Source organism: Somniosus microcephalus, chromosome 20, assembly GCF_052327205.1.
Source record: "Somniosus microcephalus isolate GS21.2 chromosome 20, FLI_Smic_1.0, whole genome shotgun sequence".
In the NCBI taxonomy this organism is placed as follows: Eukaryota; Metazoa; Chordata; class Chondrichthyes; order Squaliformes; family Somniosidae; genus Somniosus; species Somniosus microcephalus.
In genome coordinates this window covers 46,924,376-46,941,339 of record NC_141006.1, presented here as the reverse complement: position 1 = coordinate 46,941,339, position 16,964 = coordinate 46,924,376, and the positions used below count along the sequence as shown (strand labels likewise).

The following is a 16,964-nucleotide window of genomic DNA, read 5'->3' as shown; positions in this document are numbered from 1 at the left end:
TACAATTCCCTCCAGTCTCAAGTATGTCATAACTTTAAGCTTTCAATTACCCAATATTGTCTACAGTAATTTCTAGGCATTGTTCTTAAAATGGAATGACTGATACAACAGTCAGACAGTAACTGCTACATAGTCAGAAGATGGTTGCTTCCATCATCTTGCCATTGCCATCTTGTGCTTTTAGAGCCTGAATCTAATGTATTGCTTGGCACCCCACAAGAGGCGATCTAGCCTGAAACTTGCATTTGAGTTGGTGAATGCTAGGCTTGTCATTTCCCATCAAAATCAAAATTAAAAACAATCACAACTCAATGAACGATTTGGTTTCATTTGAAAAAATATTGGAGTTTCACCTTCCGAGGAGTGATGCAGTCAAGGATGAAATGTACCTAAATCATCAGTAATTGCTCAAAGCCAATTTCTGAAGATAATGCCACAGAACCAATAGTAGGAAGGGGATTTCTTGTCTGCACATTAGTTTGAGGGGAAAAAAATTGAATATGCATGGGGGTTGAGTGTATTATGAAACAGTAATGGGGACTTGAGTATAGTAATGGTATTTACAAATGAGTAAACAATGCATACTAAAAGAAAAATACCACAGGTGGAAATCTAAAACAAAAATGCTGGAAATACTTAGCATCTGTGGAGAGAAAAAAAGTTAAAGTTTCAGGTCGAAGGTCATCAGCCTGAAACATTAACTTAATGGCCACAGATGCTGCCTGACCAGTTAAGTATTTCCAGCATTTTCTGTTATGTACAATGTATAGATAAGTTGATAGAAACTAAATACGTAACTATGTTTAATCCTCATTCAAATCTTAGCCTTCAAAAATAAGTTGGCATATTCCAGAGTATACATTTGATAGATGTTGCTAAAATGTGGACATACTCTTGCCTCCAAAACTGCTCCACAAGAGTGATGTTGCACCATATATAATCCTGGCTGTCAGAGCTCAATCCATATTGCTAAGGGAGGGTCAAGAGATGCTCCAAACAGAGGACAGGCACCTCCCCACAGGAGTTCGTTTTTTTAATTTATTTATTTTTTAAAAAGGTAGTCCTAGTTCCTTGGCTCATAGGACCTCGATGACAATATAGAAACCCAAAAGCAACACATGCACACATTAGAAATTTAATCAATAGGCAAAATGAAAAATTTGAATTTGCCATTTAATCTTGCTGTGACAGAAGGGAAGCAACTAATTATACTTTAGCCTACACAGTCTTGCAAGTCAGTCACGAAGGGGATATGCAAATGACCTAGGGGAACTACCTTCAACCACCTGATTTCAATGACTCCACCACAGAGAGGTCATGCTTTTTGGTTAGAGTAAATGACATATCTGCTTAGAATTCATAGTGCTACTTGATCTTCTACACTTGAGTGACAACCAATTAAACAGATTATAGAAATCATATTGCATAGCCATGTTCCATTGAGGTCAACTGAGAACAGCAATTCCCAAGGAAGCTTATTCAACAGTATCTCTAGTTGGTGGCTGACAGATGGTTCAGTTGAAGCTAGAATATTTTTGGTTCCAACTCTTCAGATGGCCTCCTGGCAGGGAACTCTAGCTTGGCTTGGGACAGAGTTATACTGCCACTTTATTATTAATGTGAAAGTGACAGTATAAAACAGCACGGAATTTTAGTAGTGGTGCCATCTTAAAGTTGATGCACCCCAGCATAGATTTAGCTACTTCATTAAAAAAAGGAAAAAAAAAAAAAAAAAAAGTCTCCTACATTCATTTAAATAACTACTGGGATACTATAGTAGAGCAATGCCATAAATTTCAGTGATAGGAGAACAGCACAAGCAAATACATTTTCAAGCATTTTAGTAGACAAGAATGCTTCATTGCCAAAAGGAAACTGCATATTCAAATTACTTTTGAAGACTGATTTTATTTAATTGTAGACAGGCTGCATTAAAAACACATCCAGGTTAAATCTCAAATATTAACAACTGGGTTAGTCGAGTATCGAGTACGGAGAATGCAGATATGCATCGAGAGAATAATTCATTTCCTGCCCAAAGCTCATTCACCCCAGGTTGATCTTTCTTGCATTTGCTACGGCAGGCATCAGAGCCCTAGTGGAAGCCCAAGAACAGATCGCCATATGGCCCAGAAAGGCGTGTGGCACCGAGACCAGGACTGGAAGCCACATGAAGACATTGCATCCCTCGCCCACCCACAATAAAAAGGTCAAGTTTGTACATGTATTGTTTTGTTACTGATAAAAATGCACACAGTATGGTTTTACTAACCAAAATAAAAAAATTCATTAAAGCTTAGTTATACCAACTTTCAAAAGATATTTAGTCTTAAATTTCATAAATCAGCTATAAATAAGTGTGATTCAGACAGAAAGCTAAAATACAAACTTATTCTAGCACCAATTTGTTCCACCAGAGATCAAACCAAATGAGGCTCATCCACCACAACAACGTAACACATTTGGAATGTAGCCTCCACAACTCGAGAATGAAGAACTTAAAACATGACTTATGGGTTTCATTAAAAAAGTCACAATATAGTTCTGATAGACGCCAAAGGAACCAGGGGTTTAAAAACTACAAGTTTAGGTCGTGTTACAGGCTGGTTTTAACACCAGCTTGAAGAGTGGGAGCCCAGCATGCCAAGAAGTTCAGAGCATGGGCTATAGAAACCCACTAAAGCACAGTTCTGTTTCAACAGCTGCTGCAGGTTAGTGGCTTTTAAAGCTTGGGCTATTTTGCTTCCAAGCCATTTATTTAAAAAAAAAAGTACAGGAAGCTTTCGATTTACCGGCACCTAAATAACCAGAAATCTTGGTTAACCGGCAAAATTCAGGAGTAGGTTCAGGTAACTTTTATTACTTGCCTTCCTCCATGTGTTGCTGTGCAAGGGTGTGGTTGCAGCTGTTGCTAAGCTACAGAGACGCTTGCAACTTGTGGCCATTGTTTTGAAAACAAACCCTGTTGCTTAGCAGAGCTCTCCGCTCCGTATCTTTTACTATAACGTTCGGTTATCCGGAATTTTTGATGAACCGGCACCACGTCAGTCCCGTCCGTGCCGGATAAAAAAAAGTTTCCTGTAGTATTTGTGCATTCCAGCACTGATCAGAAATCCCACTTTTGGCGATGAATTTCCTGTGCCAAGAGGCTTCTGAACTAGGATTTTCCTCCATCATACTTGCGCAAGGAATCCAGAAGTCACAAGTACGACGCAAGTAAAAAGTACCTCCATTACATAATATGGGGCACTTAAACATGCAAGACTTCCGCTGTGTGATGTACTCATTGACTGTGGCAGATATAGGTGGCTCACCTTGGCTGCAGTTACCATCATTGACCTAGATACAATTATCACAGCACATCCACTAAGTTTGGCTACAAAAATAGGTACAGAAAAAAAGCTTGGTTTAAATGCTCATCAAACAGAGTACAGATCCTAACCCAGATGTTAAAATGTAATAAATCTGGCTGTTGTCCAAACAAAATAACCCAGAATATTCTCAGGCAAGATCTGCTTCAAGGCCAGTTAAAATAACCAGCCATAAATTTGTGGCCAAACCCAAAACAACATAAAAAAGGTCATCTCTGGTTTCCAAGCTTTTCCAACTGGCTTTGTTGATGCTTCGCAACATTCAGACTAAAAGTCAGCATCTAGTGTGAAGTTGTTGTCTTCTGCTCTTGACATCACTCCCATCCTTTGATACTCAGCAACTCTCTTTTCAAAGAAGTTGGTTTTCCCCTCCAGAGAAATGTTTTCCATGAAGTCAAAAGGGTTTTCGGCTTTAAAAATCTGAAGTGAAAGAAATGGGTCAAGCAGGTTACAGTTCAGTCTTTTCACACATTTGTTCTCAGTGACAGCTAAGGAGCAAGAATAAAATAATGGTCATGAAGCACATCCTCTTCTACCCCTCCCAGTCTTCCAATATGCTCAAACCATCACCTCTGCATAGTTACATGCAACTAAGCTTTCAATTATAATTTCACAAAACAAAATTTAAGTTCAATTTAAACAGAACACCAAGTCAAAAAGTGGCACTCATTTTATTTCAAAACCCCCATGAATTAACATGGTAGGTACCAAAACAGGTGAAAGCGTGCTAGTCTTGGGTCTGCAGGTAATGGTGGAGAAGATAAGGTTTTGGCCTAAAAACTCAAAAATCAAAAACTTTGAAACATTAATGTGCACAAACCTTTCCTGCACTAACAGCAGGAGTAAATACTGACCTTACAGAAACCCAACTCCAATAACAGGCGGTCAGCTACAAACTCAATGTAACATCTCATTAGGGTGCAGTTCATGCCTATCAAGTCCACGGGGAGAGACTCAGTCAGAAACTCCTGTCAAAAGAATCATACAATTTAACATTATGGCAGCTTTTTCTTTAGCAACGATAGAGTAATAAATCCTTACGCACCATTTAAAGTCACTTTAGTGTCCTTTATATAGTGGACATGGCTAAAAGGTTAAAAGGAAAAACCTGGGTAGCATCCATTTGGTACCCCGAAAAAGTTACAAAAATTCAGTAGTAGATTCCCAAAGAGGTGGAGCGCTACTGGAAGCACTCCACCTTCTTGGGGCACTACTACTCAATGTCACAGTGGCACGTAGCACCGGTCATTGCAGGCCTCCTCTCCTGATTAAAGGGGAGGGCAGAGCACTGCACACCCCAGGGCCCAGCTGGACCACCGGGGAGCAGGGTGTCGTGGAAAAAGTCTGGCACTCAAGAGGAGTGCCAGGCTGAGCAATCACAGCCAGCACACCACACAGAAATGTTAAAGGTGGGAAGGTGCTGGCAGTCGGTCAAAATAAAAATAGGTGCCCGACACGTGCCCTTTAAGTAACATAGAAACATAGATAGGAGCAGGAGTAGGCCCATTCGGCCCCTCGAGCCTGCTCTGCCATTTAATGAGATCATGGCTGATCATCCAAATTCAGTACCCTGTCCCTACTTTCTCCCCATATCCCTTGAGCCTTAAGAAATGTATCCAACTCCTTCCTGAATATATTTAATGAATTGGCCTCAACTGCCTTCTGTGGTAGAGAATTCCACAGGTTCACCACTCTCTGGGTGAAGAAATTCCTCCTCATCTCTGTCCTAAATGGCTTACCCCTTATCCTTAGACTGTGACCCCTGGTTCTGGACTCACCCGCCATCGGGAACATCCTTCCTGCATCTAGTCTGTCTAGTCCTGTTAGAATTTTATACATTTCAATGAGATTCCCCCCTCATTCTTCTAAACTCCAGCGAATATAAGCCCAATCGACCCAATCTCTTCATAAGTCATTCCGGTCATCCCAGGTATCAGTCTGGTGAATCTTCGCTGCACTCCCTCCATGGCAAGAACATCCTTCCTCAGATAAGGCAACCAAAACTGCACACAATACTCAAGATGTGGTCTCACCAAGGCCCTGTGCAACTGCAGCAAGACATCCTTGTTCCTGTACTCAAATCCTCTCGCTATGAAGGCCAACATACCATTTGCCTTCTTAACCGCCTGCTGCACCTGCATGCTTAAGTAGCACCGGCTACAGCCACTGCAAAACCACCCCGATCCGGTCAGTCCCATCGCCCGGCGATAGTTCAGGGGACGCAAGGGAAGTTTGCGGCCAGGGCGCAAATGGGGCGCTGCACACAGCGAGGACGTCCTCATCAGCAGTGAAGCGGGGCACTACCGGCTACCGCCGCCGCTAACCTTAAGGCAGGAGTTAGTGGCGCCGCGTCCAGGCGCTAGGACATTTGCACCCCCTGGGAGGTACAAAGCAACTCAATTTCTCCCCCAGGACATTAAAAAAGGTTATTTTTCCCCAAACTTAGGATTAATAAGTCACTATTAAGTAAAGGAAAGACGATATCAAGCACTCAGACAAACAGTACCTGTTCAATCTTCACTGCTTCAGTGATTATTTCTATAACTCTTGCTTCTGAGGGCTTGTGAACCAAGTGTTTGAACATAAGACAGGCAAAGTCACAATGCAGACCCTGAGAAAAAAAATGAACCAAAACAAGGTTACTACTGGGATTTCAGTTAGATTAATTCCCCAAAAAAGGAAAGCCATGTTCCTACAAATACATGCATCTGTTTCCCACAGACAACATAAATCTGACAAGTGTCAGCTTATATAGGCCATTAAAAAAAAAAGACACCGCCAGCCAAAACAATTTTAATCGACTGCTATTGAGAGAAACCAACAGAAAGTCATCTGGCTTTTTGTCAGTCTTCGTAAACTTATCAGATCTAGACTGGTGGCACAGACACCTCACGCTTGTGAAATGTTGATGTCTATCAGCATGCCACTGCAGCAGGAGATGCTGGTTGCTATCTCTAATGAAATGTCATCAAAAAAAGTTCAAACAAGTACCCAGTGTCGACATTAGCATATCCTGGTTGAAAGACAGCTTTGATTTAGGAGCAAGCCATTTGTCTTCTCTTCTTAGGCAGTCCCTCGGAACCGAGGATGACTTGCTTCCACATTAAAAATGAGTTCTCAGGTGACTGATGAGTCCAATGCGGGACCTACAGTCTCTGTCACAGGTGGGGCAGACGGTGGGTGGGGTGCTTGGGTTGACGTGCGCTCCTTGCGCTTGCTCCCAGTGAAGAGACGCGAGGTGTTCGACGCCTTCCCGGATGCTTCTCCTCCACTTTGTGCGGTCTTGGGCCAGGGACTCCCAGGTGTCGGTGGGGATGTTACACTTTGTCAAGGAGGCTTTGAGGGTGTCCTTGAAGCGATTTGTATTATGCAACTGAAAGAGCAAAGCCCCTCAAGCTTGATCACTGGGTTGTCTGCCTATTCATGGCTAAAAAAAAAACATGCAGTAAAAAAGTGACAAAGGGCTTCGACCTGAAACGTTGACTATTTCTCTCTCCACAGATGTTGCCTGGCCTGCAGTCAGCGTGCTGTTTTCCTAGTGGTTTGATAACAGAGTGGCTTGTGAGGCCATTTCAGAGGGCAGTTAAGAGTCAACCACATTGCTGTGGGTCTGGAGTCAGGCCAGGTTAAGGACGGCAGATTTCCTTCCCTAAAAAAAGGACATTAGTGAACCAAATGGGCTTTTATGACAATCTAGTAGTTTCATGGTCACCATTACCAATACTAGCTTTTTTAATTCCAGATTTATTTAATTAACTGAATTTAAATTCTCCGGCCGCCATGGTGGGATTTGAAGTCTCCGGATCATTAGTCCAGGCCTCTGGATTACTAGTCCAGTAACAACCACTATGCTAATGTTCCATTGCCAACTTCTTTCATAGAAGAAAGGAATTACATGAGTAACACATACTGTTTCCAGTGGGCATATCATAGTTAATAGGGTTACTTGTTCACCCTGGGAACACTACATCCTAGGTACAAGGATGTACAAGGTCAAGTTTCACTTGATAGGAAGCACATACTAGTCAATGGAGGCAGATTATCCTGTGGTCACAAGAGTTAAATATCTGGATCGAGTTCAAATGTTAACAGATGCACTGGTTCTCCTGTGAGGAATACATAATTCATACAAAAACAAACCCTAAACTGTGCTGCAAGCCACAAGCAATTTAAAAAGAGTATTCTCCCCATCAGCAAGCAGCAGCTGTAACTATAGCAATACCATTGAATATTATAGACTAGTGTTTACTCATTTTTAAAAATTCATTCATGGGATGTGGGCATCGCTGGCAAGGCCAGCATTTATTGCCCATCCCCAATTGCTCCGCGAGAAGGTGGCGGTGGTGAGCCGCCTTCTTGAACTGCTGCAGTCCGTGTGGTGAAGGTACTCCCACAGTGCTGTTAGGGAGGGAGTTCCAGGATTTTGACCCAGCGACAATGAAGGAACGGCGATATATTTCCAAGTCAGGATGGCGTGTGACTTGGAAGGGAACTTGGAGGTGGTGGTCTTCCCTGCTGCCCTTGTCCTTCTAGGTGGAAAAGGTCACAGATTTGGGAGGTGCTGCTGAAGCAGCCTTGGCGAGTTGCTGCAGTGCATCTATACCAATTCATACCAAAATGCCAGTTCTGCTGCCCACCACCAAAAAAGCTACACAAATCTTTGATCTCGTTACATCACAATTGTTCCAGATGAAATTACATCAGCCGCAACGCCCTCTATTTAAGGAGTCCCGTTTCCCCTTTATCCCACTCGGTACCTCACTGCAGTGAAAGCTCCTAGATTTTAACAAAGGGGACATATAAACTGGGACCACACCTTGTAAGTATAGCTGAATGTATGCTCTAACTAATTTGAATCTGATATTCAGCAAGAGTTATGTATTTCAGAACAGTTAAGTCAGGCATTTTGAAGAAATACGAGAGGAGAAAAAGATTTATGAACGGGATCTGCCAACAGCAGGTTTCACTCAAACATGGGGCAAAGAAGTGAAACCAAGTACTTTTGAAACTTATTAGAGCCCAATGACCATTTGTCTAAAGGAATATGCAACCAGCTGCTTGTTTCTACACCTTAGTATGGTAATTGGCATTTTATACACTCATTGATTGGATGGTTTAGTGTGTGTGGTTTAGTGTGTATTGTTTAGTGTGTAAACAGTTGAACAAAACAAAGCCTCTGATACAGGACTGGTTAAAGTCTAATTTGTTGCTTTTCCACAATCAGTATTCACCCTGCACCACATCAGCAGCAGAATGCCTTGCACTTACTTCATCCCTACTGATCAGCTCATTGGAGAAAGTCAAGCCTGGCATCAAGCCTCGCTTCTTTAACCAGAAAATAGCAGCAAAGGACCCAGAAAAAAAGATTCCCTCAACAGCAGCGAAGCCAACCACTCGCTCCCCTAGATGGGAATAAGAGCAAAGAGAAGTGTATTTGAGATGAGAGAGCGAGCAACTTATAGGTTTAAGCACACAATTTGCATGTTTCAGCCAGAGCCCAAGGCAAGTCAGTCAAATGGGAAGATATCCATGGCCAATCAGAACACCAAGTGTCCCAATAAAGCATCGGAGACCCAATCCAACCAGAGCTGCTCTGTAACACTGTAGGAGAGCACACCCTTACTTCAAAAAAGCAAGCAATAGCAAGAAACAATTCAGAAATAAGAAACCATAAAAGAAACCTTTGTATTTAAGTGCAACACTCTAAAAAGCAAGAGTCTTGCATTAATACATAGCACAGACTGATCATAATTTGTGGCAGCCCTCATTTGAACAAGTGATGCACCCAAAGTCCACAAATTGAAAGTGGGAACCTAGGAGGGTAAAGCCAATACGGCTGTGCAGTCTACCAGCTAGCACTAAGGATTGAGTCCACCAACTAAATATGGGAAAGACCCAAGCCATTGTCTTCGGTCCCTGCCACCAACTCGGTCCCTCTCCCTGGCCACCGGCTGAGGCTGAACTTGATAGAGCGCAAGCTCGGCTCGGCATGGTATTTGAACTGGAGCGGAGCTTCCGGCCCCATATCTTTCCATCACCAAGACCAGCTACTTCCAACTCTGGAACATCGCCAGTCTGCGACCCTGCCTCAGCTCATCTGCTGCTGAAACCCTCATCCATGCTTTGGTTGCCTCGAGAATTGACTATTCCAATGCACTCCTGGCCAGCCTCCAATCTTCCACCCTCCATAAACTGGAGTTCATCCGAAGCTGTGCTGCCCGTGTCCTAACTCGTACCACTCACCCCTGCACGCGGACCTACATTGGCTCCTGGTTCAGCAACACAGATGTTAGAATTCGCATTCTAGTTTTAAAATCCCTCCATGATCTTGCCCCTCCCCATCTCGAACTTCCTCCAGTCCAGATCTCTGCACTCCTCCAATTCTAGCCTCTTGTGCATCCAATTTTAAAAATCGCTCCACCATTGGCAGCCATGCCTTCAGCTGCCTAGGCCCAAAACTCTGGAATTCCCTCTTTAAGCCTCTCTGCCCCTCTCCTCCTTAAAACCTACTTTGCCCAACCTGTCCTAATATCTCCTTACTGTATATGGCTTGGTAACGTTTCTATGCTTGGGACATTTTACTACATTAAAGGCGCTATATAAATACAAGTTGTTGTTACCTTCCTGGTCTGTATGTCTCAGCCCTGCTACTTTAAAGCAATTGAGGTATTTTTTTTTTTTTTTTTTTTTTTTTTAAGCGAGCGGGGTGGGGTGGGAGGAAACACTGGTAAACCAGCAGTTATTTCTAGAAGAATTTTAGGCAAGTTTGCTTGGGGGGAAAAAAATACAAGCAGCAGCATTTCCGAGATCTAGATTTAATTTGCTGGTCTTTTCCACCTGCACATGGATCTAGCGAGGTCTTTCACCCTCATTTAGTATTGATAGAAAAAAAAAACCTAGTGCAAATGAACCTGGAGATTAGTTTTATCGTTCCAATGAGGCAAATTAAACAGGTTAGCATTAATGCAGTTTCATTGTTTCAGGGACAAAGCTTCATTAATACAGGACTGCGAGGCATCAAAATCTTTGATCTCAAAGAACATGCACTACAGTAATTTTATAACCAGTATGCCTTTGAAGATGTACATGTTTTTTCCTGAATTATTAGGACACGTACCAAATGTAGAGTCCTGATCAGCAATCCATCGCAAGGCCCAGTCAGCCTTTTGCTTGACACATGCCATTGTTTCAATTGCATTAAACAGGAACTCCCTGAAGAGCAAGATGGAACCCATATTAGATTAGACCGATAGTCTCCAATATTTCTCTCATACGACAAGTTTAAGAAACAGGTTATTCTAGTTTATTCAGACTGCCCACACAGACTGCAAATAATTCCAAATATTCCTCATTGGATTACAGAACCTGCAGGATACTAGAATATTTGTGTCCAGTATTTTTACACAGCCAATGCATAACTTCTCATCAATAGGTTAAAATAAGTTACAAGTTAATTAGAAATTGTTCTCTTCCAATTTGTGTTTTGCTTAATAAGCAAGTATTGCCCATTAACTTTACCTGATGTTACAAAAGGAGCTAAATCACACTGAGCCCTTCACTTTCTGAAGAGGGGTCTTGGAGAACAGGAACCAGCAGCTCTCCCATACTGCAAATGATAGTCTCTGCAGGCCTAGGCAGTGAGAGCCAGCATTATCCTAGTAGGGTGGTGGAGAGTTTGTCCTCATCCAATCGCTCCAGAAATGTGTATCTTCCAGAAAGTATCCCAAAAGTCAAGTGGGAACCCACCTTAGCCAAGGGGCACCAATGCCAATTATACATTGGCACTCCATCTCCCAACCCTGCCTGAGGTCAGCTAATTCAGTACAGGCTAGATTTGAACTTGGGGTCAGCTGCTCTGTAAATTTTAGTCACCAAGAATCAGGAGTCAACATGCTCCATTCATGTTGAATCATCCCATATAAAACTTTCCTTTCTCCATTATTCACATTTCTTAAAATGTATAAATGCAAATAAAGATCACTCATGACTAGAATAGGCACACTACATCTTGTCTCAGCAAGACAGGCTAATAACTCATGGTTCTAATATATGCTGCTATGAATCACAGAACGAGTCTTGCAGAAACTTCAACCCATCACCCAACCCTGACTATCATAGTACCTGGAGAGTAGAGAACTTCAATATCAAGAATCGGATCAATTAGTCCCAGTGGGGGAGAAGGATTGTGTACCAGAGGAAGGAGGGCCATTTAGTTAATTTGCATTATGGCTACAGAACTAATATTAAAGCTTATGTGCAGTAAGATCAGAGATAAATTTCCCCATTGAAGGGCAGGCAACATTGGATCTTCTATCTCTACCCCAGAGAGCTGTGGAGGCGGAGTCATTGAATATATCCAAGGCGGAGATTGACAGACATTTGAACTACAAAGGAGTCAAGGGGTATGGGGGAGAGAGCAGGAAAGTGGTGTTAAGGCCAAGATTGGATCAGCCATGATCTTATTGAATGGCAGAGCAGGCTCAAGGGACTGATTAGCCTGCTCCTGTTTTATGTTCTCATTCCCAAAAATTAAAACCTTGTGATAAGGCAGAGAAATGAATTACTAACACAACCTTGCTACAAGTGACACATTTATAGACAAGCCTCAAGGTCCACATGGAACCCTTGATTCCCTACCTCTCAATGGGATCCTTGATGTAGGTATCAATAAGGAGACTGTACATCTCCGAATGAACATTCTCCATGGCAATTTGGAAACCATAGAAACAACGAGCTTCAGTGACTTGGACCTCCTGACTGAATCGCTCCACCTACAAAGGCAAAAAAAAGGATAATCTAGCTCCGAGTGGCTGCAAACCCTGGCTAGTGATTTGAGCCTAGTTCCAATACTTGCACAGCGAGATGAACCAGAACTGTATTTTACAAAGCAATAAACCCTTTTGGGTAAATTCTGGAGGGAGGGAGGGAGGGGGGGGGGTGGTGTCACCATTTTAATATTTAAACCTACAACTGGTCAAATTTAAAATTCCTACACAACTGGACGATATTTTTGTAACAGGTTACCATGTACAGAAAAGCAGCTTTACAATAAAAGCAACATACCCAACTACCTGCCCAATTATAGTGATCGTGCAAGTCAAACACCCCAGCAGCGATACAGGACTTCAATCTCAGGGCCTTTCCCATTTGAAAAGTCATTTTGGAATTGGCTCACATCTTGTATCTACAGTACCAATAATGGGAAAGTCATACCGCCCTAGAAATTCTGTAGAACAATTTTAACATGCAAATGCAGACATACCAGGTTCTCATTTACAATTCCATCACTGGCAGCAAAGAATGCTAGAACATGTGAAATAAAGTGTTTTTCATCCAGTTTCAGAGATCCCCAGTGTGCCAAGTCCTTCGACAAGTCAACCTAAAAGAAAAGAAAAGGCCTACAAAATCAAACGGAGAAGAAATAATCTTACCAATGTCTCACATCTATAGAATCATAGAATGGTTACAGCACAGAAGGCGGCCATTCGGCCTGTCGAGCCCGTGCTGGCTCTCTGCAAGAGCACTTCAACTAGTCCCACTCCTCTGTAGCCCTGCAAATTTTGCATATGTATACAAAAGCTACCCAAAATGACTTCAGCATCCATAACTAACTGGTGCAATAATTATACAATAGAGGGTTCACTTCCCCAAGTGCAAATGAAAGCTCTTGAAAATTAAAATGGTCATGGTGGTACAACATATTAAGCCTACAATGCATCAGGACGTCTCCAAATGCCAGCCATTCAATTATGGAAAAAGGCACTCCCTTATAGTACGAGGACAACAGTCACTTCAGGTCACTTTGCCCCCTTTAGTGGTTAAAGAGCTGCATTGCTGAAGCCTGGGAGCAATCTCCAGTTCATCGTCATTCCAAGAGATGGTGCACACTTTACGAAATAAACATTTGTCAGTCGGACTTGACTACAGCAGAGCGGTTGGGAGATTACTATCAGTAATTGCAGTAGCTGGAGCAGATCTATTCCGAGCTTCAGTTGCAGTAACATGTAGCCATTGCCAATATTTTGAAGTAACCACTGATTACACCCCTAAAAATCCTGTGAAAAACTACAATTCTTGCTGGGTTGTTACTGACCTTCACACCCAACTAGATATTCCCCTAACAACCTGCCATGTATTTACCTCTTCGGCAGTCCAGAACGATGCTTCTGCCTTTTTATACATTTGCCAGAGATCATGGTATTGGATGGGAAAGATGACAAAGCGATTTGGGTTTTCCCGAAGAAGGGGCTCATCCTGAAGTTTTGCAGCTTTCGGATCTTTCATGTCAGTCTACAAATTCAAAGTGTCATTATGCAAAGGAAGCATGCTGTAAAAGATTAAGGTGCATTCTTTTACTGGCAAACATCTGGTGCTAGTCACAGCTAGGAACACAAGTGCTTGAGAATGGAAGCTTTCTGCTTTTGAGCACTCAGTGCCAGATTCAATACGCCCAGGGTCAATACTGTACACAGCGAGGCTCCCGGTGTTGCACCAACCTCATACATACTCAGCTGGGAGAGGTAAGCAGTTAAGCCACTGCCAAACATTAGCACTCTGCCCGAAAATGTTCATCTTTGCTGGCACCCAAGAACTATATCAAAATTAACACTCAATTAAAAAACTCAAGTCACTAAAGATTAACAATTTGCAATACTTTCCTAAAAATGGTTAGTAATATGGCTAGCACAATGCAACCATATTACAGTAACTTGCAATTAAGTAAGACCACCTTGTAATGCTCTCCTCAATACTGTATCTCACATTAGGCTAGCTTCAAGGCAATAGCAAACCTCCATAGCACTCACCCATTTACTGGAGGAGGTTGCACCAACAATGCAGCAAATTGTACAGAGAGACCAAGAGAGTCCAATTAAGGGCAGAGCAACTGGGAAATTGCAGAGGCAACTTAGTGACAATGATTGGAGATTATTTAACAAACACCTAACTTAGCACAAGTTCAATTCACCTTTGCTCTCAACATTGCTGTGTAAACAGTCATCCATACAGCTACGCATTTAGAATGCTCACCTCACACAGCTACACATTCAGAATGCTCATCTTGGAAATCTCAGTTTTGATTTGAATTCTGGCATTCCCAAAATCAAAGACAATGACTAGACTTCCATTTTTGCTATGTTTTGATGACAGTACCTATATTTAAAAATTCATTCACAACATGAAGATCTCATTAAGGAGGAAGTCAGATTGACAGTCAGCAAAATTTTAAAATGAAAAAAAAAACTACTAGTTGGTCTCTCCTGGCCTTGTTCACACACAAAAGTAAACTGTTTTTGTGCAGATCACCCACTCTCAATTTAATCTCCCTCACTTCCTTAGACATGCATTGTATACAGCACTTTCCTTCCTCCCCAAAAAGACCCAGAACCAGACTTGGGGTTCACATCTTCCAATAGCCACAGAAATTGCCTAATTTCAACATAGCCTCAAGGAGGAAATGGAAAGGCAATAGGAGTCTTCAGGTCAGATGGTCCCCCTGGTCCCAGAGGCATAGCCCCACAGTGGGAAAAGGAATACAGGAATTGGTTCCAAGTAACCACTACATGTATCAATAGCCCTGTTAACACTGATCAGACAATACTTTCATAGTAGGGCAATCACCTTCAGCACTGCTTGCAGTTCCAATATCAGTGACAAAAGCCCACAACATGTATTTATTTAGCACCTTTAACATAGTAAAACATCCCACAGCACTTCACAGGAGTTTTAAATTAAACAACATTTGATACAAAGCCACAAGGAGATCTTAGGACAGATGGTCAAAAGTTTGATCAAAGAGGTAGGTTTTAAGGAGTGTCTTAAAAGGAGAGGGGTAAAGAGGCTTAGAGGGAATTCCAGGAGTTTAGGGCCTTGACAGCTGAAAGCACAACCACCAATGGCACAGCAATTAAAATAGGGGATGCACAAGAGGCCAGAATTGGAGGGATGCAGAGATCTCCGAGGGTTGTAGGAGGTTACATTGATAGGATGAGGCAAGGTCATGGCTGGATTTGAAAACAAGCATGAGAATTTTAAAATTGAGGCAGTGCTAAACCAGGAGCCAATGTAGATCAGCAAGCACAGGGGTGATGGGTGAAACAGGACTTGGAGAGAGTTAGGTTACAGGCAGCAGAGCTTTGGAGAAGCTCAAGTTTATGGAGGGTGGAAAATGGGAGGCAGGACAGGAGAGCTTTGAAATAGTCAAGTCTGGAGGTAAGGAAGGCACAGGGGAGCGGAGGCAGGGGTAGATATTAAAGGAGGTGGAAGTAGGTGGGCTTGGTGGAGTGTTGGGGCGGATTGATTCATAGCGTCACATAGTTATCAGACTAATAGTGGAAACTAATTGGTCAACATTAGAGACTCACTACACTACCACATTCTATATTAAACAATCAAAATTTAATATAAAATATGAAATAGACAGCTGTAAATTTCAAGGGCAGTTAGCAAGCATCGCAGAAGACTGGTAAAAGGAAAATGCTGAGTTTGCGGTCTTTCACTCCCAGCCAGTTAATTGGACTTTAGAAGCAGTTACACAAGAGAAGAAACCTTTACTTCTTGGCGCTTTGCATTTCCAACCGCAAGGTTCCAAAAAAAAAAAATCCAGCATGGACTTACTTTCCTCCCGAATAAAAAAAGTTACACATTTTAACTCACCGCAGCTCGAACATCGGTCATCATTTTTCGCGCGGATTTCGATGCCAGACCTAGAGTTTTGATCGCCGCCGGTGGCTAAAAAAAATAGGATTCATTACTCCAAATTACAATCTCAAATTTAGCCACTTCCCCCAACGTAATATTTGGTGGTTTAAAAAAAATCTTACCATGTTTTCCTGGTCTTCATGAAGAGGTTTTGAAGGACAAACGGGGATTTGATTTTTCTGATACAGGAGAGCTCGAGCAGACATGACAGGGCTTTAAAAATTACAGCTCTTTAAAAACAAAGTTACGATAGTATTGTAATTTCAAAGTGTTAAGACTAATAGAGCAACAAATACTATGTCCATAAACAACTAAATGACCCTAATACGCTTGTGAAATATACCCACTGTCCTTGCGCTCCTCAGCATTTTTAAACGCTCCCGCGCAGGGCAAGCACCCAACATCCAACCCCGCCCCATTACTTCGCTGCAACCAATAGGATTACTATATTCCTAAACGTCACAATGCCTGTCCAGCTTTAATAACGAATCAGCGTGAAGCGGAAGATTGTGACACAACATTCTATTACCGCTACAATAGAACATGACAGTGCTGAGGGTACAGCTTGCATTGGTGGTTGGCGCTTCCAAGGAGGACTTATTATTTAGCAAAGAGGGGGAAAAAAAGCAAATGCATTTCTGTAAAAACGACACTCGTAATTAATTGGAAAAACCAGGGGGAGAGCATCGCAAATCGTCTCTCTTTACATACAATCTAGAGCCTGGAAACAGTCTGTTGGGCCCAATTGATCTATGCTGGTGTTTTTACTCGGTACAAACCTCTTTCCACTCTAATTACCCCGTCTCACCCTGCTGCTGTATCCCTCTGTTCCCTTCTCCCTCACACAGCCATCAAGCCCCCTCTTAAATGCATCAAAGCGATTTGCTTCAACCA

At 42.3% G+C, this 16,964-nt stretch overlaps 1 protein-coding gene across 2 annotated transcripts; it reads right to left on the bottom strand.

Annotated features, from left to right (window-relative positions):
• Nucleotides 1–1,888: 1,888 nt before the first annotated feature.
• Nucleotides 1,889–16,432, bottom strand: LOC147103199 (ribonucleoside-diphosphate reductase subunit M2-like). Of its 2 annotated transcripts, XM_085962603.1 has the most exons (10): nt 16,193–16,431; nt 16,026–16,100; nt 13,512–13,661; nt 12,634–12,750; nt 12,009–12,142; nt 10,489–10,583; nt 8,640–8,773; nt 5,878–5,982; nt 4,226–4,339; nt 1,889–3,791 (listed from the first exon to the last, which is right to left on the bottom strand). In XM_085962603.1, the coding sequence occupies exons 1-10, from the start codon at nt 16,274–16,276 to the stop codon at nt 3,639–3,641; spliced, it is 1,161 nt and encodes a 386-aa protein (XP_085818729.1). In that variant the 5' UTR covers nt 16,277–16,431; the 3' UTR covers nt 1,889–3,638. The 2 variants fall into 2 exon arrangements, with proteins under 2 accessions (XP_085818729.1, XP_085818730.1); XM_085962604.1 differs by lacking the exon at nt 13,512–13,661 and having other exon boundaries at nt 16,193–16,432.
• Nucleotides 16,433–16,964: the final 532 nt, after the last annotated feature.